This window comes from Fistularia commersonii, chromosome 26, assembly GCF_037954325.1.
Source record: "Fistularia commersonii isolate RoL2024-O1a breed Wild chromosome 26, RoL_Fcom_v1.0, whole genome shotgun sequence".
NCBI classification, from domain to species: Eukaryota; Metazoa; Chordata; class Actinopteri; order Syngnathiformes; family Fistulariidae; genus Fistularia; species Fistularia commersonii.
The window spans coordinates 14,490,312-14,514,569 of record NC_141309.1 but is presented as its reverse complement, the minus strand read 5'-3'; the positions used below and the strand labels follow the sequence as shown (position 1 = coordinate 14,514,569).

The 24,258-nt window shown below is 41.9% G+C and overlaps 1 protein-coding gene and 1 long non-coding RNA gene across 6 annotated transcripts in view; one reads left to right on the top strand and one right to left on the bottom strand.

Annotated features, from left to right (window-relative positions):
* The window catches only part of apba1a (amyloid beta (A4) precursor protein-binding, family A, member 1a), a 56,138-nt gene that overhangs the window by 7,140 nt on the left and 24,740 nt on the right, over positions 1–24,258 (bottom strand). The window contains exons 4-13 of the mRNA XM_086173404.1: positions 13,610–13,708; positions 13,492–13,531; positions 8,830–8,975; positions 8,649–8,681; positions 8,254–8,340; positions 7,935–8,120; positions 7,266–7,445; positions 6,733–6,945; positions 4,087–4,206; positions 3,868–4,008 (exon numbers count right to left, since the gene is read on the bottom strand). Of these exons, the coding sequence (XP_086029530.1) occupies positions 3,868–4,008; positions 4,087–4,206; positions 6,733–6,945; positions 7,266–7,445; positions 7,935–8,120; positions 8,254–8,340; positions 8,649–8,681; positions 8,830–8,975; positions 13,492–13,531; positions 13,610–13,708 (1,245 nt within the window). The remainder of the gene's footprint in view (positions 1–3,867; positions 4,009–4,086; positions 4,207–6,732; positions 6,946–7,265; positions 7,446–7,934; positions 8,121–8,253; positions 8,341–8,648; positions 8,682–8,829; positions 8,976–13,491; positions 13,532–13,609; positions 13,709–24,258) is intronic.
* Positions 16,536–23,678, top strand: LOC147218717 (uncharacterized). 5 transcript variants are annotated; one of them, XR_015108774.1, is made up of 4 exons: positions 16,536–16,665; positions 20,493–20,622; positions 20,854–20,906; positions 22,728–23,341. It is a non-coding gene; the product is annotated as an uncharacterized LOC147218717 (long non-coding RNA). The 5 variants fall into 5 exon arrangements; XR_015108772.1 differs by lacking the exon at positions 20,493–20,622 and having other exon boundaries at positions 16,564–16,665; positions 20,829–20,906; XR_015108775.1 differs by lacking the exon at positions 20,493–20,622 and having other exon boundaries at positions 16,580–16,665.

Genomic DNA, 24,258 nt, shown 5'->3' with positions numbered 1-24,258 from the left:
GTAATATCAGATGCTTGTCTAAATCTTGATTCCCTGTCAGGTGTTTATGAATAAATTGAGACTAAATTTAGTCTGTCTTTTATTTCAGAGATTGGTGTGTTGTCTCTGTAATTTGTTTTGTAATCTTCTTTTGTAATTTGTTTCTTGAATTATTGAACACAGTGAAAACACAAAACAAGAAAGCTCTATGGCATTATGTGGATACTGTAAAAGAGAGAAAATACTTAACTGAGGGTTAAAAAGTTAATGGCAGTAACACAAAAGCAAGTAAAATAATGTCAAAGTTAATGATTAATGGACCAGTAAAAGTGGGGAATGCTTTTAAATCTTATTTTCTTATTATATTACAAATATTTTATTGTCTTACCATAGATAAACATTTTTCAAAAGGCAGCACAGCTTGTGAACACAAAAAAATTATATTGTATGAAATAGTTCCTAAAAATGTTGTCACTGAGTTGGTAATAACCGGCTACTTAAGAACTAGACAAGAAGTAATCATAGAATAACACAATCTTTCCAGAAATACAGAAAAATGTATGAATATGTTTAAAAAAAAAAACTTGTGTACAATTCGATTAATACTTGAAAATTAAATAGTTAAGCTGGTTAACGCTTTTAAATATTTTTATCTTGTGGTATTATAAATATTTGATCATATATTATACAAAATATACAGTAGATATAGCTCTAGATACAGATATAAATATTTTGTGACATTCCTCCATCTGAATCTATAATGAATGTGCTGGACATGTTTTCACATAATGTTCATAGTCTCTACATAATGCAGCCTCTGGGCGCGGTGGGCCAGTGTCTCACTGAGCCAGCCCCGGGGAGACGTGGACCGTGTCACCCTGAGCTGGTCCCAAGCCCAGATAAATGCAGAGGGTTGCGTAACGTAGGGCATCCGTTGTAAACATTTTGCCAAAACCAAACGTGCGAATCAATTATAATAACAACATCACAGCAGATCGGTCGAGGCGTGGGTTAACAAAAACTGCCATTGGTACCAATGACCTACAGGGTACCAATGGAAACTAAGCTATTGTAGGGCAAAGAAGGAGAGAAGGAAGGCATGTTCAGAAGCCGAGAGAGAAGAGGAAAGGCAAGAGTCTGGGACTGAGAGTAGGGACTTTGAATATTGGGACAATGAGACAATGACAGGAAAAGGTTGAGAGTTGGTAGACATGGTGCAGAGAAGGAAAGTGGTTATACTCTGTGTCCAGGAGACCAGGTGGAGGGGTAGTAAGGCTAGAAGCTTAGGAGCAGGCTTTAAGTTGTACTACTATGGTACAAGAAGGGAAATGGAGTGTGAGGAGAGGTATTCTGGAGGTGAAAAGAATGTCAGATAGATTTATGAGTCTGAAACTGTAAATTGAAGGTGTCATGCGCAATGTTGTTGTTGGATATGCCCCGCAGATGGGGTGTGAGTTTGATGAGGAGGAGAAGTTCTGGAATGAGCTACATGAAGTGATGCAGAATATAGCCAGAGATGAGAGTGGTAAATGGTGGAGACTTCCATGAACATGTTGGTGCAGGCAATAGAGGAGATGAAGAAGTGGTGGGCAGATTTGGTATACAGGATAGGAACGCAGAGGGACAGATGGTGGTAGACTTTGCAAAAAGGATGAAAATGGCTGTAGTGCACACTTTTTTCCAGACAAGACAGGAACATAGGGTAACTTATAAGAGCGGAGGTAGGAGCACGCAGGTAGACTACATCTTGTATAGATGAGTTAACCTGTGAGATCAGTGACTGCAAAGTAGTTGCAGCTGAGAGCGTAAGAAGACAGCATAGGATGGTGGTTTGTAGGATGACTCTGGTGACAAGGAAGATCACGAGGACAAGGTCAGAGCGGAGGACAAAAAGATGGATGCTGAAAAGGGAGGTTTGTATGGTTTTCAAGGAGGAGTTGAGAGAGGCTCTGGGTGGTCAAGGAGAGCTTCCAGATGAATGGACAACTACAGCTAATGTTATCAGGGAGACAGGTAGAAGAGTACTTGGTGTATCATCTGGAAGGAAAGTAGATATGGAGACTTGGTGGTGGAATGAGGAAGAGCAGGAGTATATACAGAGTAAGGTTAGCAAAGAAGTAGTGAGACATTGAGATGAATGAAGAGAACAAACAGGAGTACAGGGAGATACATGAAGAATGGAGAAGAGGTGTGATGGTACCCATTTTTAAGAATAAGGGGGATGTGCAGAATTGCAGCAACTATAGAGGGATAAAGTTGATGAGGGCATAAGTCAGCATTTGTGAACAGCAGTATGGCTTCATGCCTAGAAAGAGTACTACAGATGTAGTATCTGCTTTGAGATTTCTAATAGAGAGGTACAGAAAAGGCCAGAGGGAGCTGCATTGTGGTTTTGTAGACCTTGAAAAAGCATTACAGGGTGCCAAGAGAAGAACTCTGGTAATGTATAAGAAAATCTGGAGTGGCAGAGAAGTATTTTAGACTTGTGCAAGACATGTATGCTAGCTGTGAGACAGTGGTGACAGAGAAGATCAAGGTGGAGGTGGGACTCCATCAGGTATCAGCTCAGAGCCCCTTCTTGTTTGCAGTGGTGATGGACAGGGTGACAGGAATCTCCATGGACCATTATGTTTGCAGCTGACATTGTGATCTGTAGTGAGAGCAGAGAACAGATTGTGGAAAATCTTGAGAGCCGGAGGTATGCGCTGGAAAGGAGAGGAATGAAGGTTAGTCACAGCAAGACAGAGTATATGTGTGTGAATAAGAGGAACCTGGGTGGAACGGTAGAGCTACAGGGAGTGGAGATCAAGAAGAGAGTGCGGAAAAGAGGTGAAGAGACTGGTTCAAGCAGTTTTAAATGGATGGAGAAAAGTCTCCGGGGACACTTTGGGATCGAAGACTATCAGCCAAATTGAAAGGAAAGGTATACAAGACAGTGGCAAGACCAGCGATGCTGTGCGGCCTAGAAACTGTTACACTGATGAGAAGACAGGAGACATAGCTAGAGGTCACAGAGAAGAAGATGCTAAGGTTCCGTTTTGGAGAGAAGGTCAGAGAAGCCAGACTGAGATGGTTCAGTCATGTGCAGAGGAGGGATAGTGAATACATTGGTAGATTAATGCTGGAATTGGAGCTGCCAGGCTGGAGGTCTTGAGGAATACCAGAGAGAAGATTTATGGACATAGTGAGAGAAGATATGAAGGTAGTTGGTTTGAGAAGGGAGGATACAGAGAAAAGGGTTAGATAGAGAAGGTCGATTCGCTGTGGCAACCCCTAAAGGGAAAATCCAAAGGGAGAACTCCCTACATACATTATCAACGCTCGACTGTTTTAAAACAAGAAAAAGTGAAAAGATACGGCTGAAAAGTGTCCTGCCTTATTACATCATAATGTTGGAAAACAACGTGAGATGGAGTAATGGAAAAAGCATTGGAAAATTGAGAACCGGTTGTTTAAATATACTGCTCATTAAGACACTTGAATTGTCAAATATTTTTTTCTGATTATATACACAATACATAACTTTATATATAAAAAAAAAATCCCAGGGGAAATGGTCTTTGCTGTTTTAAATTTAATAATTACATAATAGATAATGGATGGATGGATTGATGGATGAGTTCTCTACTCTCTACTCAGTGACATAGATACAATTTGTGGGGAGCAATTTTTAATGAATGACATTTGAATGACATTTGTTTAATGTGCATATACATTCCAAAACAAAGAAAATGTTTTGCATGTTATCTTTTTCAATGTGACATATACACAGATGCCTTCACAGAATCTGTTCAGTCATTGCACTGCTTTCTCAGGTAGCAAATAATTTATGAAACCTCTGATGTTTTTGAAATGAGATGCAGCCTATTTTGTGTTTCTTTAACTCACCTCTCCGACAGCATTAGACAGAATGTGAACTATTTTCTCATGTGGCATGGCAACCACGCTCTGGCTGTTGATCTCAATGATGCGGTGACCCACCCTTACCCCACCCCTTTCAGCAATTCCTCCACGCATGAGACTGCAGATCTGTTGAAAAGAAAAAAGGAATAATTAAATCGCATGAACTAAAAAGGCAGTGCAACACAATCACATTTCATGACCTACAATGCCATTCTGGACGCTAAATCCCAGCTGGTAGCGGAGGTCTGGACGTCTGATGATAACAGTTGTCACCGGGGGGCACCTGACGATATTCAGGTTGATGCAAGACTGGTTCTTCAGTCCCTGTGTGAGGAAAATAGAGCATTTCATCATGGAGACAGTTTATGTTTGTAGTCATAGAGAAATTCTCTACAAATGAACAACAAACTACATAAAAACAAAAAATAATTCAATGAAAATAAATAAGAAACCACCTGAAAACATGAAAATCACCACCCAAAACATAATTAAGCAAGCCCCAAAAAATAAAAGAGAAGGCCTATTGGTGAGAGTCAATATTTCACCAGGATTTGTGAGAAGTTGCTTAAGGGAAAGATGACTTTACACTGACGAGTTTATTCTTGTTGAAATCTTCTTTACATGGCAACTGGACTTGAATTTTTTTCAATTGAAGACATTTCAGCCCTCATCCGAGAAGCTTCCTCAGTTCTAATGACCTGTGGGGAGTTTCCAAATATAACTGAAAAAGAGCAACTTTTGTGCAAGTGAACCTGAATTGGACATGAATTATCTGGATCAGAATGTGAAAAAGTAAAGCTAAACTAAAGAGTGAAACCTGTTGGAGCACATGAACTGAGGCTCATGTGGAAGTTACCAGGGCCTGGTTCTGGTGGATGATGATTCTGGTTTGGAGGATGCAGATGGGCCTGGTCTATGTGTGCAAATCTGTCTTGGTATTGATCCCAATAAGGTGTGATAAGTTTGTGAAAGGTTGTGTGTCTGAGCCCCCCTCTGCGTTTTTTTTGTTTGTTTTGACATAGATAGACAGCAACAGAAGGCCTCAAGTAAAGAACACGATTGTAGAGAAATGTATAACAACTCCATAGATGATAAAGAAAGACAAACAACTAAGTACTGAGGGCTCTTTAGATAGAGAAGGTGAGCACTTTGAACATAATGAACTTTAAGTTGCAGCCCCCTGCTATGAGGAACCGAAAAGATGTAAGGAGTCAGGTAATGATGGGGCAATCTGCAGAAGCTACATCCTGAGAGAAGACATAACAGCTGTCAATGACCAATGAGAAGAAGACACCTACAACTGCAGATTTCATTCTTTGCCAAAGTCTTCCCTGACCCAGTGTTTTTATAATGCAGTCAGACTTTGTGAACTGACACACTTTGTTGCTAGTCAGGGAATAGAAGATCAGACCCAGAGCTCTGTATACGATATATTGACTGGTGAATTAAATGCTGATTTAACCCTAAATATCCTCTCTTATTACTCCGGTGTTTTAGAGGAACTCAGTAGGGTGTTCAACAAACATCATATACTGGTATATTTCAAACCCCTCAACATCCCGAGACAAACACTGATGCATCCCAAGTGGAAAACACCCAGGCATAAGATACCGAGGATTGTGATGACGTCTACATTGGAGAGACCAAACAACCTCCGCACAAACGGATGGCCCAACACAGGGCCAAAGACAAAGCAATGTCAAAGACAGCAATGTCTGTGTTCTGTCCGAGGGAGGAGTCAAAAAAGCCATCTATGTCAAAACAAAAAAAAATCTTTGAACAGAGGAGGGTGCCTCAGACACAACCTTCCACAAACATATTACATCTTTGTGGGATCAATACCAAGACAGATTTGCACACATAAACCAGGCCCATCTGCATCCTCCAAACCAGAATCATCATCTACCAGAACCAGGCCCCGGTAACTTCCACATGAGCCTCAGTTCATGTGCTCCAACAGGTTTCATTCCTTTGTTTAGCTTCGCCTTTTCACATTCTGATCCAGGTAATCCCACAAAAGTTGCTTTTTCAAAAATTCAAGTACAATTCATACAAGACCATTTTGACAAGAATTCACCATGATCTGGATGACTGAGAATCTTCACAGACAAGTTTTTTATTTCTTCTCCTCGAGCTGCCACCTTATCATGGGGCTGGGGTTTGGCCCAAGGAGCTCAGTTGTCATGTGCTTTATGCCCCTGGTAGGGTCACCCTTGGCAAATAGGTCCCAAAAGGTAATTGTAAGGTTAATGTGTAGATTGTGTAAAATGAAAGAAGTGCAAATGGAATAGTGGGTATATGTGTGTGAGACCTTCAAAGAACAGACTAGGGGTCTTCGACAACCAATCAACTACATACAACACCCTGCTAAGATCCATCCCAAGACAGATCAACACACATATACCTGCAGATCAGTCTGCATCCTGCAACTCACTCGGAGAGGTCAAACCAGGCCATAGCAACTCCTGCTCAAGCCTAAACCCAACTGGAATAATGGATTTCTTTTGTTTAAGATAATGAACCTAACATTAGACTAACAATTATCTATAGGGATTTAAATTCAGGCGAGTCCCCTGAATTCCTACCTTAAGTCCAATTACCATGATGAGACTTGATGATGATTTTACTTTCCATCTTTCAAGACCTAATTGCACTTCTTTAGGCTTCTTAAGGAGAATGGTTGATGTTGGTGATCACCGTTCAATATGCTGCCTGCCTTTATAATATAGTTTTTTGCTGTTATCAAATTCTCATTTAAAAAAAATTAAAGTAGTATTTCTTCTTTTTAAAAGCCAAGCAGCTGGATCCAGGTTCACATCCTAATCTGTAATATCTCAAAAAATGTTATACCTTGATAATGCTCTGGCAAGTAGACAGAGGGAGCCCCACCAGGCTTGTACCGTTGATAGACATGATCTGATCGCCGATATTCAGTCTTCCAGATCGCTCTGCTGGCCCAGCATGCATCATGCTGGCGATAATAACAGTAGGCAGGATGGAGCCCCACCCACTCTCCACAATAACCACACCTAGAATCTCCCCCTTCGCCTTTTCCACGAACACCTTGCAGAGGTTAGAGTTTGAGTTACTCACAGTCACAGTTACAGTAACTTTAATTTTTTTAATTTAAATTAAACATATATTATATGATACATAAAATTATATATATATATATATATATATACATATATATGTATTGTTGCTGATGCTACAAATGTCGTAGGTGGTGGACTGTGTGAGTGCAATTAATTAGACTAGGTTGTTCCTTGGCTTTTAGAACAATTGGGTCTTACACGCATATTTAACTGTTGACACTCAAGCTTCTTTCAATGTGAATTTTGAATAGGACACTGGTAAGAAAACAAGTTTCAGTAGGATCTCACATCTTTGCAATTCTCAGATTTGGAGAAGTGGATAAGATCATCATTGTACATGTCCTGAGTGTTAAGCAGGTCACTGTACTCCTTCTGGCTGAGGTCCTCAGGATTGATGCCATTGGCACGCAGGAACTCCTGGTAAGCCACACTGAAGGCCTGTCCAATGGACTGAGCAATTAGCTGGGCCTGGAGAGTCCAAAGGAAAAAAGAAATATCTCATTGTGTACCATGTATCAAACTGTGCCGCTTGATAAGAGATCATGATTTTGAAAATCTTCAGTGTAAAAGCCAGTAAAGCTCCTAACTACCATTTTTACTTTACACTCTGCAGACAAACCCCAGATGTGCTATTATATCAGTCACTATTCAAATATTCGTTTGAAGAAAAAATGTGGATGTCTCTAATGGTCTTTAACATGATGTAAAGGGGATATATTTTCATTGTTTGTTTTAAGGCAGTGAGTGGGGGGATGTGGTTTTGTGTTATGGATTTTTTTTTTCATAATTCATACAATCATTTGTCTAATTTACTTGGAAATTCCTCAATCAGACAATCAGAATGTGTGTAGCAACACTCTTGAAGTTGACCATTTATAGTTCTCAACCTCCGTACCGCTATGACCTTATAGTGCAATATACAGCATTGTTGAACAAACTGGACTTTTTTGGACTTACATCCTCAGACTCAAACACATGACATATCATCTTGTACTGGCGCTTGTCGTCTTGACACGGTTCAGATGTTTCAACATTCTCCTGGGAATCAGACCGAGGCATCCGGCGTCGTGCCATCAGAACCACAATGTTCCCAATATCTGCAATGTAGGATATGATGCGAAGAGGGTGGTCCATCATGGTCCCCTGGGGGTTGGAGGAATACAACATGTTTGAGGCAGGAAGGTCAAAAGCTAAAATTAAACAAGAACTGAAAAAATCTTTGACCAAAACTTCAGGCATCATAGCCTGCAGTTTATGCATGAGTTTTCCTCGATACCTGGGAGTCAGCGTTCAACACTCTGATTCTTTGGGTGGAAATGAAAAGGTCAACTTCCGTCATGGGCTGTTGCTCACAGTCGAGAGACTATGCAAACACACAGACACATAACCAATAAAAAAAAAAAGACGTTAAATTCTCCAGTTTGGATGCATTTTTTTAGCTGCCTTTGCATGCTCTTTTATTATCTTGCCACTTTTTTTTTTTTTTAATAGTTTAATTATTCACACCATGGCAACAATTAATCATGTTGGTTTCACGGGTTTACATCAAATGTAATGAAATCAACTTAGAAATTGAATTAGATTAATAAACTTAGTATAAGTACTAAGAACTAACTAACTAACTAACTAGAACTAACTTAGTATGTCAAAAGAGAAAAGATATCAATTTACCTTGTTTTTGTCCCGTGCTAATTTCTGGGCCATCTGGAGTAGAGACAATTGCTTTAACTTTACAAGTAGGTTGGAATATATGGGTGTTGTTTGTGTGTGTGTGAGTGTGTGTGTGTGTGTGTGTGTGTGTGTGTGTGTGTGTGTGTGTGTGTGTGTGTGTGTGTGTGTGTGAGTGTGTCACCTTGATGCGGCTCAAAGCCTCCTGTGCCTGCATCATGCGGATATTCTTTGAAGGTGTCTTGTCAGATAGCAGTTGAGTGGATCCCAGGTAGTTGGCTGCAAAGATGATTCCATCGATCAGGTCCTCTGGGTCACATGGGCCTGGGACTGAAAAGGGGGAGTGAGGCAATTCTATAATATAATATCAACTTTTATTGACTGTTTTATAAAGAAGAAAATGCCTAAATATGTGTTGATACAAAGAGATAGTAGATTATTTATTTTAGATATTGATCCCCTCCAAGATTTTCCACCTTATTGTGGTGGAGGGGTTTGTGTGTCCCATTGATTCTAGGAGCTCAGTTGTCAAGGGGCCTCACACCCCTGGTAGGGTCACCCAAGGCAAGATGATCACAGAAGAAGGGCAAGGCACAGTATGCCTCAGATCAATTGATCTCATAATCCTTTGCATGCATGCTGTCATCGGGGTCTCACTCTAGGACCAGGACTGGTGGTTGGGCTCAGTGGCAACCACCTAGTGGTTGTGCCTGCCTCCATAGGGCATGGCCAGGCATAGTTTTAAAGTATTTCATAGGTTGACCTTCCTATAAGTCCACAGGCTGTAAGAGGATTCAAGGCGTTTGGGTGCTGTGTGAGCTGGGTGATGGCCTTTAGCTGGGACCTGGAAGGTCTAATTGTTTTCTGGAGAACCTAGTTTACCTTTCTGGCAGGAAAGGAGCTGGTGTGCGATGCAGAGAGATTCCAGCTATATATACAGTAATTGGGTTTGCCTTTATGCACAAGATTGGTACGTAAATCACGACCCAAGCTGCTAGACCTGTAGGGTTAAAGGCAATGTAAGTCTGTAAAACATGATTTGCTCTCTACGCCCACCCATATACAGCACAAAACCCTTTGGCCCTTTCTCTAGAACCCATGGGCAATCTTATGGGGGTTGGAAAGGCAAGCAGTGAACATCATGTCACACCAAAAAAACAAGCCAACATGAGCGCTGCAGGCACAAAAGACAGTGGAAAACAGTGTTGAATTGCCAAGCATAACCCAAGGTAAAAGGTCCAATCAGTTGCCATCCGAGAGCACAGCATGCAGTGCTACCTGAGTGACTGGTGGAACATTCACACAAGCCATTAGCCAGAGTACGGTGTAAATAGTACAGTGTTACTTCATACACAATGATCTTGCCGACAGGGTTCTGAAACAGGCAACACAGGAGGAAAGAATATATATATATATATATATATATATATATATATATATATATATAAATATATAAATGTGTGTGTGTGTGTGTGTGTGTGTGTGTATATATGTATATTTATATATACACACACACACACACACACACACACACACACCTCAGGGGGGCACAGGCCAGCGTCTCCCTGAGCCGGTCCCAAGCCAAGAGAGTTGCATCAGGAAGGGCATCCAGTGTAAAACTTTTGCCAAAACCGAAAATGTGAATCAAACCTAACAATCTCCTGCCCGATCGGTCGACTCCTAGGTAAACAATGACTGCCGTTGGTAACAATGACCGACAGGGTACCTGTGGAACTTGGGCGACTCGAAGACGGAGAGGAGGAAGGCGTGTCCTGAAGCAGAGAAAGAAGAGGAAAGGCAAGCGTCTAGGACAGAGAGTAGGGACTGTGAATATTGGGATGATGACAGGAAGAGGTAGAGAGTGGGCTGACATGATGCAGAGGAGGAAGGTGGATATACTGTGTGTCCAGGAGACCAGGTGGAAAGGTAATAAGGCTAGAAGCTTAGGAGCAGGCTTTAAGTTGTGCTATCATGGTACTGACAGGAAGTGAAATGGGTACTAGTTATCTTGAAAGAGTTTGTTAGGAATGTTCTGAAGATGAAAAGAATGTCAGATATACTTGTGAGTCTGAAACTGAAAATTGAAGATGCTCAATTTTGTTAGTGCCTATGCCGTGTAGGTGGGTGTAAGTTAGAGAAGGAGAAGTGCATAGGAACATGAAGTAACTTAAAAGAGCGGCGGTAGGGGCACATAGGTAGACTAGTGCAGGACATGTATGCTAGCTGTGAGAGAGTGTTGAGCTGTGCAGTAGGGGTGACAGAGAAGTTCAAAGTGGAGGTGGGACCCCATCAAGGATCAGCTCTGAGCCCCCTCTTGTTTGCAGTGGTGACTGACAGACTGACAGATTAGGTTAGACAGGAATTTCCATGGACCACAATAATCGCAGATAGAGTATATGAGCGTGAATAAGAGGAACCCAGGTGGAACAGTGAGGCTAAAGGGAGGGGAGATCAAGAAACTGGAGGATTTCAGGTACTTGGGGTCAACAGTTCAGAGAAATGGAGAGGGTGGAAAAGAGGTGAAGAGACAGGTTTAAGCAGGTTGGAATGGGTGGAGAAAAGTGTCAGGGGTACTATGCGATAGAAGACTATCAGCCAGAATGAAAGGAAAGGTGTACAGAACAGTTGTGAGACCAGCAAAGCTGGGTGGCATAGAAACAGTTCCAATGACAAAAAAGGCAGGAGGCAGAGCTAGAGGTCGCAGAAATGAAGATGCTAAGGTTCTCTTTGGGAGTGACCTGGATGAATAGGATCAGGAATGAGTCTCAGAGGAACAGCTCATGTTAGACATTTTGGAAAGAATGTCAGAGACGTCAGACTGAGATGGTTCAGTCATGCACAGAGGAAGGATAGTAAATATATTGGTAGAGGATGATGGAATTGAAGCTGTCCGCCAGGAGGTCTCAAGGAAGACAGAAGAGAAGATTTGGACGCAGTGAGAGAGGATATGAAAGTAGTTGGTGTTAAAGGAGGATACAGAGAATAGGATTAGATGGAAGAGGTTGATTTGTTGTGGGGCCCCTGAAGGGAAAAGCCGAAAGGAGAAGAAGACATAATTTACCCAGCATCCAAACTTTTTCTCAAAATGGGATTATGTTTATTCGCTTCAAATACATTTAAAGAGATTAATACAATCACTTTTGAAACAGCATTAAGATTAACTTATAAACTCATAATTCTATGGCCAATTCCGATTTATCATACTCACTACAGGAAATCCTTTAACATAGGTTTCTAATCTTTAAATTATTTTGTTTTTAAGAAGAGGTTTGATTTATTCTTCCAAATGTGTTTATAGTGCAGATTCATGAATAAAGAAGTGATGTCAACCAACTTGACTGGTCAGGAGCATTCTTCTATACACATAGTAGCAACATATACTGTATTTCCTGAGAGCATTAGTCTGACTCCTCATTCTTGCATCTAAACTAACATCAGTGCCAACAACAGTGCAATAGTCATTTATGCATATAAAGAAGATATGAATGACAGAACAAAACTTTGTGAGACATTTCTATGCACAAAATACTTGGTTGGGCTTCCTTTTGCATGAATTATTGCATTATTACTGCATTATTGCATATTGATTTAATAGCACCGTTCAGGTTATCTGGATTGTTCAGACTGGTGTCTCTCATCTTCTTCATGACAATACCTCATAGATTCCTGACAGGGTTCAGGTCAGGCAAAGTTGATGGCCAATCAAGTCAAGTAACCGCATAGACACTGAACTAGCTTTTGGTACCTTTTGCAGTGTAGGTAGGTGCCAAGTCTTACAAGAAACAGGAAATCAGCATCTCCATAAATCTTGTCAGCAAAGGAAAGTGCTCTAAAATTTCCTGGTAGATGGCTGTGTTGACTGTGGACTTCAGAACCTCAGTGGACCAACACATGACATGCCAGTGCAAATCATGGCTGCATGTGAAAACCTCACACTGAACTTCAAGCAACGTAGACTCTGTGCCTCTCCACCCTTCCTCCAGACTGTGGGATCTTGATTTCCAAATGAGATGCAACATTTACTTCCATCTGAAAAGAGGACTTTGGACCAACAGTCCAGTTCTTTTCCTACACAGCCCAGGTAAGGTGCGTTTGATGATCTCTGTGGTTCAAGAGTGGGTTAACACAAACAATGTGACATTTGTAGCCCGTGTCTAAGATTTTTCGGTGCGTAGTGGCTCTTGATTCGCTGACTCCAGCCTCAATCCACCCCTTGTGAAGCTCCCCCAAATTCTTGATGAATTTTGTTTGACTATCCTCTCAAGGCTGCAGTTATCCCTTTTGCTGGTGCTCCTTTTCCTCCCACACATTTCCCTTTCATTCAACTTTCTATGGGCTTCTTTAGCAATGACCTTTTGTGGCTTACTGTCCTTGTGGAGGCTGTCATTGATTATCTTTTAGACATTTGTCAAGACAGCAGCTTTTCCCATCATTGTGTAGCTTGCAAAAAAAAAGGACTGAGAGAGCACTTAAAGGCTCTGGAAACTTTTGCTGATGTTTTGAGTTAATTGGCTGATTAGAGTGTGGCACTTTGACTTTCAAATATTTCACAATGTTCTACTTTTTTGAGACACTGAATTCGGGGTAGTCTTTATCTTTAAGCCATAATCATCAAAATTTCAAGAAATAAATATCTTGCTTATTTTACACATATTTGATTACTTATGTATTGCTAATTTAAAGCTATTTTTCTTGTTGATTGTTAGGTATATTCTTATTTGTAAGAATTTGTTACTCATGTTCACATGTTTTTCTTTTATGCTAAACTGCATTGTGTTAACTTTTTATTTTGTGCTGATGGAGTTGATTCAGAACCTTTTAGTGACAGAAAATGAAACAAACTCACCCTCCACATATGTTGGAAAGGAGGCTAGGCTTTTCCTGGACTGCGGATAAAGAGGACCAGTTTAGTAATTTATATCTTCAAACACTGAAGAGAATGGGATAGGATGCGAAGGGCACACCTCTCTGCTGGGTGGCAACAGCTCTAAGCTCTCATCTTGCAGCAATTGTCTGCTGGAAGACTCAGCCCCAGGGGAAGACCGCAAGCCTGAGCTGGGAGACTACAAAAAAAGAAACACACAAGCGCACACACACAAGCGCGCACACACACACACACACACACACACACACACACACACACACACACAATAAATTTGCTGAAACTTGCCTAAAAATCATCAATACATTAATTAAGAATCAACACAGAATATTTTAAATACAGAAAAAAAATCATGCTGAATTGGGTTTAAATATTAATGTTTGTCAAACCCAGATCACAAATAAGCAACATCTAGAGTTTATATTAATATAGATACAGAACTGTCTCAGAAAAATCGAATATTGTGATAAAGTTCTTTATCTTCTGTAATGCAAATAAAAAAACAAAAAATACTTTTTCAGGATATTCTAATATTTTGAGATAGGATTTTTGAGTTTTCTCAAGATATAAGCTATAATCAGCAATATTAAAATAATAAAAGGCTTGCAATATTTCAGTTGATTTGTGATGAATCCAGAACGTATGACATTTTGTTTTTGTAATTGCATTACAGAAGATAAAGAACTTCATTTCAATATTCTAATTTTCTGAGACAGTCCTGTATATACACTTTTGGACATGCATGTGTGTCATTGTCAAATCCTATTGCAATAACTGGAATTCAGGAAGTTTAACAGAGATAGTCATAACTGCCTACCAAATATAAGGCTCTGACACATCTCTCAGCTATACTCAATCATATAGACTAGGTGTTACTGAAGAAGAGAATGTGAATGTTACTTTCCATTTCTCCCAGCAACCTTGATTAGCCAGATGTCAAAATGTTTAATGATTTCTCAATGGTAACTCTTATCAAAATCTTCTTTTTGTGACAACTGGATTTGATTTTCTTCCTTTAATGATGTTACACCTCTCATCCAAGTTTTCTCGAAAAAATTTCAGTTGAAACTTTATCACTTTCTAGGTATTTTTTTCTGTTTTTATCTGGATTTTTTTAAAACCCATTAAAACTGCTCTGCCTTCAACACGGTCATCCCCCACAAACTCACCCACAAAATGGTCACCTATGGCCTACTACCTATTGTTCCCAGACTCCCTGACTAGCAGAGCCAAGTGTGTCAGGATAGGAAATAGGAAATAGGAATAGGAATTCAGCCAGAATCATCACATTGGCACAGTTAAGGGTTTTGTCCTCTGCCCCATCCTCTGCACCCTGTTCACCCACAACTTTGTCACCTCCCATGAGGACAACATCATTCTGAAGTTCGCAGATGACATTGCATTGATAGGGCACACCAGTGGCTGGGATGAGACAGCCTTCAGGATGGAGGTCCCCAGTCTAGTGTCATAGTGTGAGGACAACAACCTGACCCTCAACCCAGACAGGACGAAGGAGATGATAGTGGACATGAGGAAGGAGAGGACACCTCATCAGCCACTGTTCCTTCAAGGTCTTGAGGTTGAGAAGGAGAGCAGTTTTAAATACCTGGGTGTCCACAACAGTGAGGACCACGCAAATGATGAAGTGGCCTCAACCGCCACTGGACTTTCTGAGGGGGCTGTGGAGGTTTGGCATGTCACCAAAGATCATCAGCAACTTCTATAGCTGCATTGTTGAGAGTATCTTAAGTGCATCAAGGTTAAGTACAGCAGCATCACTGCTCTGGACTGCAGACACATGCAGCAAGTGTTAAGGCTGCAGAAAAAAAAACCCACCAGAATCCCACTGCCTTAAACCTGTACAACTAACAATACAGTTTATATCTCTAATCATTTTTACATATTGTAATATTCGCATGGACAATGCAACCTCGGGATGGCACGTTCCGATGTCTCCCTGAGCCAGCCTCAGGGGGGCACGGTCTGGTGTCTCCCTGAGCTGGTCCCAACCCCGGATAAATGCAGTGGGGTTGCAATGACCTACTGGAAACCAATGGAAACTGGGCTACTGTAGGTCAAAGAAGGAGAGGAGGAAAATGCTTTAGGAGGCAGAGAGGAAAGAGGAAAGGCAAGAGTCTGGGACTGAGAGCAGGGAATTTAAATATTGAGACTATGACAGGAAAAGGTAGAGAGTCGGTTGACATGATGCAGAGAAGGAAAGTGGATTTACTGTGTGTCCAGGAGACCATGTGGACAGGTAGTAAGGCTAGATGCTTAGGAGCAGGCTTTAAGTTGTACAATCATGGTACTGACAAGAGGAGAAATGGAGTAAGAGTCATTTTGAAGGAGGAGTTTGTTAGGAATGTTCTGCAGGTGAAAAGGATGTCAGATAGACTTATGAGTCTGAAATTGGAAATTAAAGATGTGATGCTCGATCTGGAATGTGCTAGATGAAGTGATATAGAATATGTCCAGATATGACAGTGGTAATTGGTGCAGACTTCAATGGACATGTTGGTGCAGACAATAAGAGGAGATGAACAAGGGATGGGCAGATTTGAGATACAGGATGAGAACTTTGCAAGTTTTGCAAGTGGTGGTAGACTTTGCAAAAAGGATGGAGTGAACACTTTTTTTCCAGAAGAGACAGGAACATCGAGTAACTTATGAGAGCGGAGGTAGGAGCATGTAGCTAGACTACATCTTGTACAGATGAGGTAACCTGAAAGAGATCAGAGATTGTAAGTAGGTGTAGATGAGAGTGTAGCCAGACAGCATAGGATGCTGGTTTGTAGAATGACTCTGGTGACAAGGAAAATCAAGAGGACAAAGGCAGAGCAGAGGACAAAGTGGTGGAATTTGAAAAGGGGGGAGTGTTGTATGGTTTTCAGGGAGGAGTTGAGAAAGGCTCTGGGTGGTCAGGGAGAGCTTCCAGATGATTGGACAACTACAGCTAGTGCGATCAGGGAGAGAGGTAGGAGAGTACATGGTGTGTCATCTGGAAAGAATGTAGATAAGGAGACTTTGTGGTGGAATAAGAAGTGCAGGAGTATATACAGAGAAAGCGGTTACCAAAGCAGAAGTGGGACACTGAGAGGACTGAAGAGAACTGACAGGAATAGAGAGATACACCACAAGGTAAAGATAAGGTAGCAAAGGCAAAACAAAGGGCATACGATGCCTTGTATACTCTGTTGAACTGTAAGGAGGAAGAGAATGATCTATACAGGTTGGCAAAACAGAGACATAACAATGGAAAGGATGAAAAACAAGTCCGGGTGATTTAGGAGATGTTAGGATATTCTGTCATGATTATAATGCACTATGTTTACATGCATTCATTGTATTTACTGTTTATTTTGATTGTGGTCCTTGTGTGATGTGAGGATACTCACGTCAAGAGAGGGACTTGCAAAATCCCCTACCTCAAATTGTTAAATCTCCTACCTCACACCATTATTTCAGTATCAATTGCAAAGACTGTTAAAATGTAACTGCAAGACCTCATCACGTGATGTCAAGGAATGCACTACCCCGTGCTTTTCCACTGACGCCCCCCACAGGTAATCGATCAAAGCAGACCCGTGGCTTTGATCGGGGGGTGGTTTTTCACAGCTCCGTACCCCAGGTGTTCACATTCCAAGAGAATTTGAAACCAGGGGGTTGGAGGAAGTCATTATCAGGACTTCTTTCGACCCGCAACTCCGATCGAAACGCGGTTTTACGATACCCTGCAACCCAGGTGCCCACATTCCAACAGTGTGTAAAACCAGGCGGTCAGAGAAAGTCCTTATAAGGACTTCTTCTGACCTTTTGATCAAGAAGTATAAAATGAGCCTGACCCTTTGGATCGGGGCCAGAACTTCTTCATCTACACATTCGATTGGACGCGCCTCAGCGGGTGTGTAGAGAAGGCGAACGATCCTCGTGGGGTGACATTGATTCTGGCCCCGGATATCTCATAAGTAAATTTTCTTGACTTTGAATAAACCATTCTTGCTTGATTAGCTCCTGGCCGTTGTGACGTTTTTCCCTGAATGATAATCTGAACACACCGGGACAACAAAGTACGGTCCCATGGCAGGAGCCACAAAAACAGACAGATAGAGAGGGAAATGTATTGACAGATGCTAGAAGAATAATGGGAAGATGGAAAGAGTACTTTGAAAAGCTGATGAATGTGGAAAATGAAAGAGAAGCAACAGTAGAAAAGGTGGCTATTGCAGATCACAAAGTAGCACAGATTAGTAAAAGTGAAGTGAGGAAGGCATTGGAGAGGATGAAGAGTGGAAAGGGGGTTGGTCCTGATAATATATCTGTGGAGGTGTGGAAGTGTCTAGGAGAGGCAGTGGTAGATTCTCTGACTCGATTATTGAACAGCATCTTAGAGAGTGGGAGGATGCCTGAAAAATGGACACGAAGTGTGATGATGTCTATTTTTAAGAATAAGGGGGATGTGTCAAATTGCGGCAACTATAGAAGGATAAAGTTTATGAGCCATACAATGAAGTTATGGGAAAGAGTAGTGGAAACTAGACTGAGAGCAGAAGTCATCATTTTAGAACAGCAATGATGCTTCATGCCTAGAAAGAATACTACAGATGCAGTATTTGCGTTGAGAATGCTAAGTACAGAGAAGGCCAGAGGGAGCTGCATTGTGTTTTTGTAAACCTAGATATTAACATATGACAGGGTGCCAAGAGAGGAGCTCTGGTATTGTATGAGGAAATCTGGAATGGCAGAGAAGTATGTTAGACTGGTGCAGGACATGTATGCTAGCTGTGCAACAGTGGTGAGGTGTGCGGCAGGGGTAACAGAGATATTCAATGTGGAGATGGGACTTCATCAGGGATCATCTCTGAGCCCCTTCTTGTTTGCAGTGGTGATGGACAGGCTGACCGATGAGGCTAGACAGGAATCTCCATGGACTATGATGTTTGCAGATGACATTGTGATCTGTGGTGAGAGCAGAGAATAGGTTGAGGAAAATCTAGAGGTGGAGGTATGTTTTGGAAAGGAGAGGAATGAAGGTTAGTTGTTAGTATATGTGTATGAATAGGAGGAATGCGGGTGGAACGGTGAGTCTACAGGGGGTGGCGATCAAGAAGTTGAGCAATTTCAAGTATTTGGAGTCAACAGTCCAAAGCAGCAGAGAGAGGTGAAGAGACAGGCAGGTTGAAATTGGTGGAGAAAAGCGTCAGGGGTACTGTGCGATTGAAGACTATGAGCCAGAATGAAAGGAAAGGTGTACAAGACAGCGATGAGACCAGCAATGTTGTATGACCTGGAAAATGTTACAATGACAAAGACATAGGAGGCAGAACTAGATGTTGCAGAGAAAAAACATGCTAAGGTTCTCTTTCGGAGTGACCAGGATGGATAGGATCAGGAACGAGTCTATAAGAGGAACAGCACATGTTCGATGTTTTGGAGAGAAGGTCAGAGAAGCCAGACTGAGATGGTTTGGTCATGTACAGAGAAGAGATAGTGAATTTATTGGTAGACGGATGCTGGAATTGGAGCTGCCAGGCAAGAGGTCTCGAGGAAGACCAAAGAGAAGATTTATGGACATAGTGAGAGAGGATATGAAAGTAGTTGGTGTGAGAGAGGAGGATACAGAGAATAGGGTTAGATGGAGAAGGTTGATTCGCTGTGGTGACCCCTGAGGGGAAAAGCGGGAAGGAGAAGAAGAAATATCCCCGTGGACATGCTCAATGATGATGATTTGCTGTGGAGATGGTGTCAATAAGGCCTACACATGAAGCCCTTGCCAGGTTGATGGGGACATGGCATAAAATCCCCTACATGAGTCCAGCCCACGGCCCACAACCCTTGCAGACTCGGAGGCGTCATCTACTTGCAGGGGTAGGAGCTCTGTGTAGCTGGGCCCTGTCCTGTGGAGTTGAGACAGCGTCAGCTGCTTCTGGGGGGTATGGAGCCTGCTGGGCCCCATCCTGAAGAGATAAGACGCAGTGGGACACAGTGCCTGGGTCTACATTGTCCCAGTTGCACAGACTCTGGTGCGTTTCCCTGAATGCCTGACCACTTGGGGCACCACACGCTGATGTGACTTGTCTGGCAACACATCCGACAAACAGGACAGCTCCAGCAAAGGCGGGTGCTGCTGCGGGGTGGTCGCAGTGATACGCCTTTGATCAGTTCCGCCAATTCATCCACCCATGTTGGCTTCTCCTGGACAGGATCCACCTGTCCCAAAGCTCTCACAACAGGCCCAGTCCTAACATAGGCCTCCCTCTCCAAGGCCAGCTCCAGTACCTCCTGTAGAGTCCAGGGATACACTAGTTGTGTCTGTATGCGCAGCTCTCTGGGAGTTAAAGTCTGAAGGAACCGGTCTTGGGCCAGCTCACCCTCTACTTCAGCAGGCATGTGCACATATGCTCTCTTCATCAGGGTTTCAATGTCATAAGCCAGCACACAGAGTGGTTCCCTGGCCTGTCTCTGCCTGTTCGATAGCTCCAAGCACAGAACATCAGGTTGGTGGCACTGTCCAAACCGCCGCTGTCGAGCACCAACTATTGCCCCATAGTTATTCCTTTTGGAAGGGCTCAGCATGAGCAAGCATGTCGACGCTTCCTCAGAGAGACAAACTGGAGTGATTTACTGTCCTCCGACCAGCCTGCAGCCCGTGCCAGCAGTTCAAACTGGGTGTGGAGGTCACTCCCAGTTTGTCCTTTTGGTGTCTTGACATGGCGGTGACTACAGCGGTCGCTGCAATCTGTGTTCATCCAACACTGGGTCACGGTCAGATCCCGGCTTACACCACAACATACCCGCACAAACGTCGTCCACCACCTCCTCCTTGACTGACAGATGAGCATTGGTCTTTTTTCGCCGCACAAGCAAAGTTCGGTTGATTAAACTCTAGTATTTTACTTCTGACACCTATGTAATGTCCCCAACGATGATGATTTGGCAGTTAACAAACTTTATCTTTATTTTCACAGTTAAACAACAGAGGTTTCACTCAGCTTCCGTCTCAACACGCACACTCCCCACCACGCCCCCTAAAACACCTTCATAACCAGTCCGAAAACACAGGAAAACACGTGTTGGAACTCAGAACTTCCACTAATAGTACGGCAGAGTCGTTCCACTATGTTTATATTTCCCTGCACTGGTTTCATTTGCCTACAGTATTACATCAGTATGTTATTATTATTTGTTATTTATTTCACTTACCTGGATGCACTGTGGACAACAAAGTAAGACTTTCACTGTACAGAGAAGCACATTTCCATACAGTACATATGACAATAAACACTTTGAATCTTGAATCTTAGAAAGTGTGAACTACTACTTACCCAGGGTGAAACAAGTCATGAAAACCTTGGGGAGGACATCACCTGAGTTAAGACTTGGTAAGCAATACCATGAAATGGATGACTGAAAATCTTTATGACGTGCTAGCTTGTTTATTTCAATTGATGTATTTAAAGGCCCATAAAATGTGTAAGGTTTAGTAAGGAATTTTGGTATAATATTTATTTCAATTTTGAGGGGAAAATTGATCTTGGCATGCTTTTAATAATCTCTTTGTCTAAGTTTTTTTGCTTCATGGTTATTTCTCATCATATTCTCTTTTAGCAAGCTGCCATACTTGCTTGATATTTCAAATAAACCTTCATACCTTTAATCCTCAAACATTATAATTGGATAACAATTACAGGCCATGGATCACAACAAAGTGCCTCAAATGCACGAAAAAATTATGTTGTACTACATTGTTTAAAGCATCATAGTATGTATTCACACTGTTCAAACCTCCTCTTTGTCCTGAGGCTCTGGATGCTCCTGTTGTTTGTCTTGTTCCTCCTCAAACTTCTCTGCCTGATACATCCAGAAGTTTTCCATGATCAAAAGAGAATAACAAATCAGGCCAGTTCAGCTGCAGTCCGAAATGAACTGAATGAATCATCAGAGTCTGAGAGCTCCTGTATAGCCTCTCAGGTAACACATGGGTATCACATTACTTATGCAGTTCACAGGCTGGTTTATGTCTGCACACAAGTGACATAATGAGGACTTTGTGATGTTTTAAAACTTTATCTATAATATACATCTATCCATTTATTTCTTAGAAGGAAGAGGTTAGGTAAAGGAGCCATCATGAGAGTATTCTGTTATTTCTAAAAGTGATGAAAACAGGAAAACATAATCTATTCTGTAGCTACTGGCTCACCACATTTCTCTCTTTTTAACCATTACCTTACCCTCATTGGATTAATTATGTTGGGACAGGTGGCAGTTCGTGCATTGTTGTGAATGCATGCATGCGTGCGTGCGTGCGTGCGTGCGTGCACTTGTGTGTAACTTTTTAATTATTTAGTGTTATCTAATGCTTTCTTAAATTATGTGGGTGTAAATTGATCCTCTTCATCTTCTTTCGGCTTTTACCTTCAGGGGTCGCCACAGAGAATCAACTTTTTCCATCCAACACCTATTCTCTGTATCCTCCTCTCTCACACCTACTACCTTCATATACTCTCTCACTACATAAATCTTCTCTTTGGTCTTCCTCTAGACCTCTTGCCTGGCAGCTCCAATTCCAGCATCTGTCTACCAGTATAGTCTCTATCCCTTCTTTGCACATGACCAAACCATCTCAGTCTGGCTTCTCTGACCTTCTCTCCAAAACATCGAACATGTGCTGTTCCTCTTATAGACTCGTTCCTGATCCTATCCATCCTGGTCACTCCGAAAGAGAACCTTAGCATGTTTTTTCTCTGCAACATCTAGTTCTGCCTCCTATGTCTTTGTCATTGTACTGTTTCTAGTCCATACAGCATCACTGGTCTCGCCACTGTCTTGTACACCTTTCCTTTCATTCTGGCCGATAGTCTTCTATCACATTGTACCCCTGACACTTTTCTCCACCCATTCCAACCTGCTTGAACATGTCTCTTCACCTCTATTCCACACTCTCTGTTGCTCTGGACTGTTGACCCAAGTACCTGAAATCCTCAAGCTTCTTTCACATTACATTACAGTCATTTAGCAGACGCTTTTATCCAAAGCGACTTACAATCACCACTCCCTGTAGCCTCACCGTTCAACCTGAGTTCCTCACATTCACTCACATATATTCTGAATGGCTGCAACTAACTTTCATTCCTCTCTTTTCCAGAGTATACCTCCACCTCAATAGATTTTCCTCTAACTGTTCCGTGCTCTCACTACAGATTACAATGTCATCTGCAAACATCATGGTCCATGGAGATTCCTGTCTAACCTCATCTGTCAGCCTGTCCACCATCATCGAGAACAAGAAGGGGCTCAGAGCTGATCCATGATGGAGTCCCACCTTCACCTTGAACTTCTCAGTTACCCCTACAGCACAATGTACCACTGTCTCACAGCTAGCATACTGTTAAGAGTTTTCTCACAATATTTGTAACTATGTTATTTCAATTACTCACACGATGACAACCAGACATGTTTTCTTTCTTTCTGTACAGCCGTCCGTGAACAGGAACATATCCTCCCTGATCATTATTTTGTTTCTGAAGCACAGTACAGTCGTCCTTGAACTAGGAACCTGTCCTCCCTGAGCATATCATCCTTGGAACACATCACAAAGCACAAAGGAACTGTTAAAAAAGCTATGTGCAGGTGCAGCATGAGCTGACCTCACTCCTGTATGACTATGCATGAACTGTATTATCCCATGAAAGTTATTATGTAAATAAACATACTCACACATTAAAAAGCCGAGCAAGAAGGAACTCAGTGGGATTCTCTGGATCTTGCCTCCAAAGAGCGCACTGAGTCTCCCCCTCTGCAGAGCTCAAAAGAATATTCGCTTGTCTGTGTTGTATCTTATGATAACCTCAGTCTCCTCTTTGCAGGCTTCAACCTAGACCAGCATGAATTAAGAGTTAACTCTCCAACAGAAATTGGTGCCGTGACCCGGATCCCAACACATCCGGCGAAGTGGCTGGTGGAGGGGGACACACCGAAGTCTGTTGACAGCCAGATCAAATGATCTGAGAGAAAGACCCGGAGAGTGAATTCTCTACCTGGCCGGTGGTTAGAACTTCCTCCTTACACCTGCCACCGCTGGATTGACGGGATCCGACCGGACCGAGGAGGCCGAGGAGGATTCACCAAATTAACAGACTGAGTATGGTTTATACTTTTATCCAAGAAAGTAGATACGGTTTATACTTTTGTCCGAGAAAAGAAAGTAGGAGAGGTTTATACATTTTTCCGTAGAAAGAAAGTAGAGTGCCCTGGTGTGTGTTCTTACTTCAAAGAGATTTTTATACTGACTAGAGTCAGTCTCTGAAGTAATTGCATAATTTTTTTTTTTGGTTGTGGTTAAAATGAAGAAAGTTGGTTTGCAGTGACAGCTGTGTCCGCGGAATACTAGGTTCTGTAGAAGCTTGGCACAGTCGATCTCTGTAAACATTGTGACTGATCGTTAACCACAACAACCTGTAGTGTAACATGGGAAACTCTTCCAGTAGTAAAAATGAAAAAGACCTGGAAGGGGATGTGAAGTTCATGCACAAATTGGATCCAGATAATGTGAAATATGTAAGAAAATGGAAAGAGAAATATAATTGGGATGGAAAATTAAGATTAGCATGATTAAAAATGATACGAGAAAAACTTATGGATGAACAGAAAAAATGCAAAAACAAGAAAAAGAGTGACAAAAAGTTTGACGAAGTAAGAAAAGTTGAAAAATGGATAGAACAAGCCCCTATA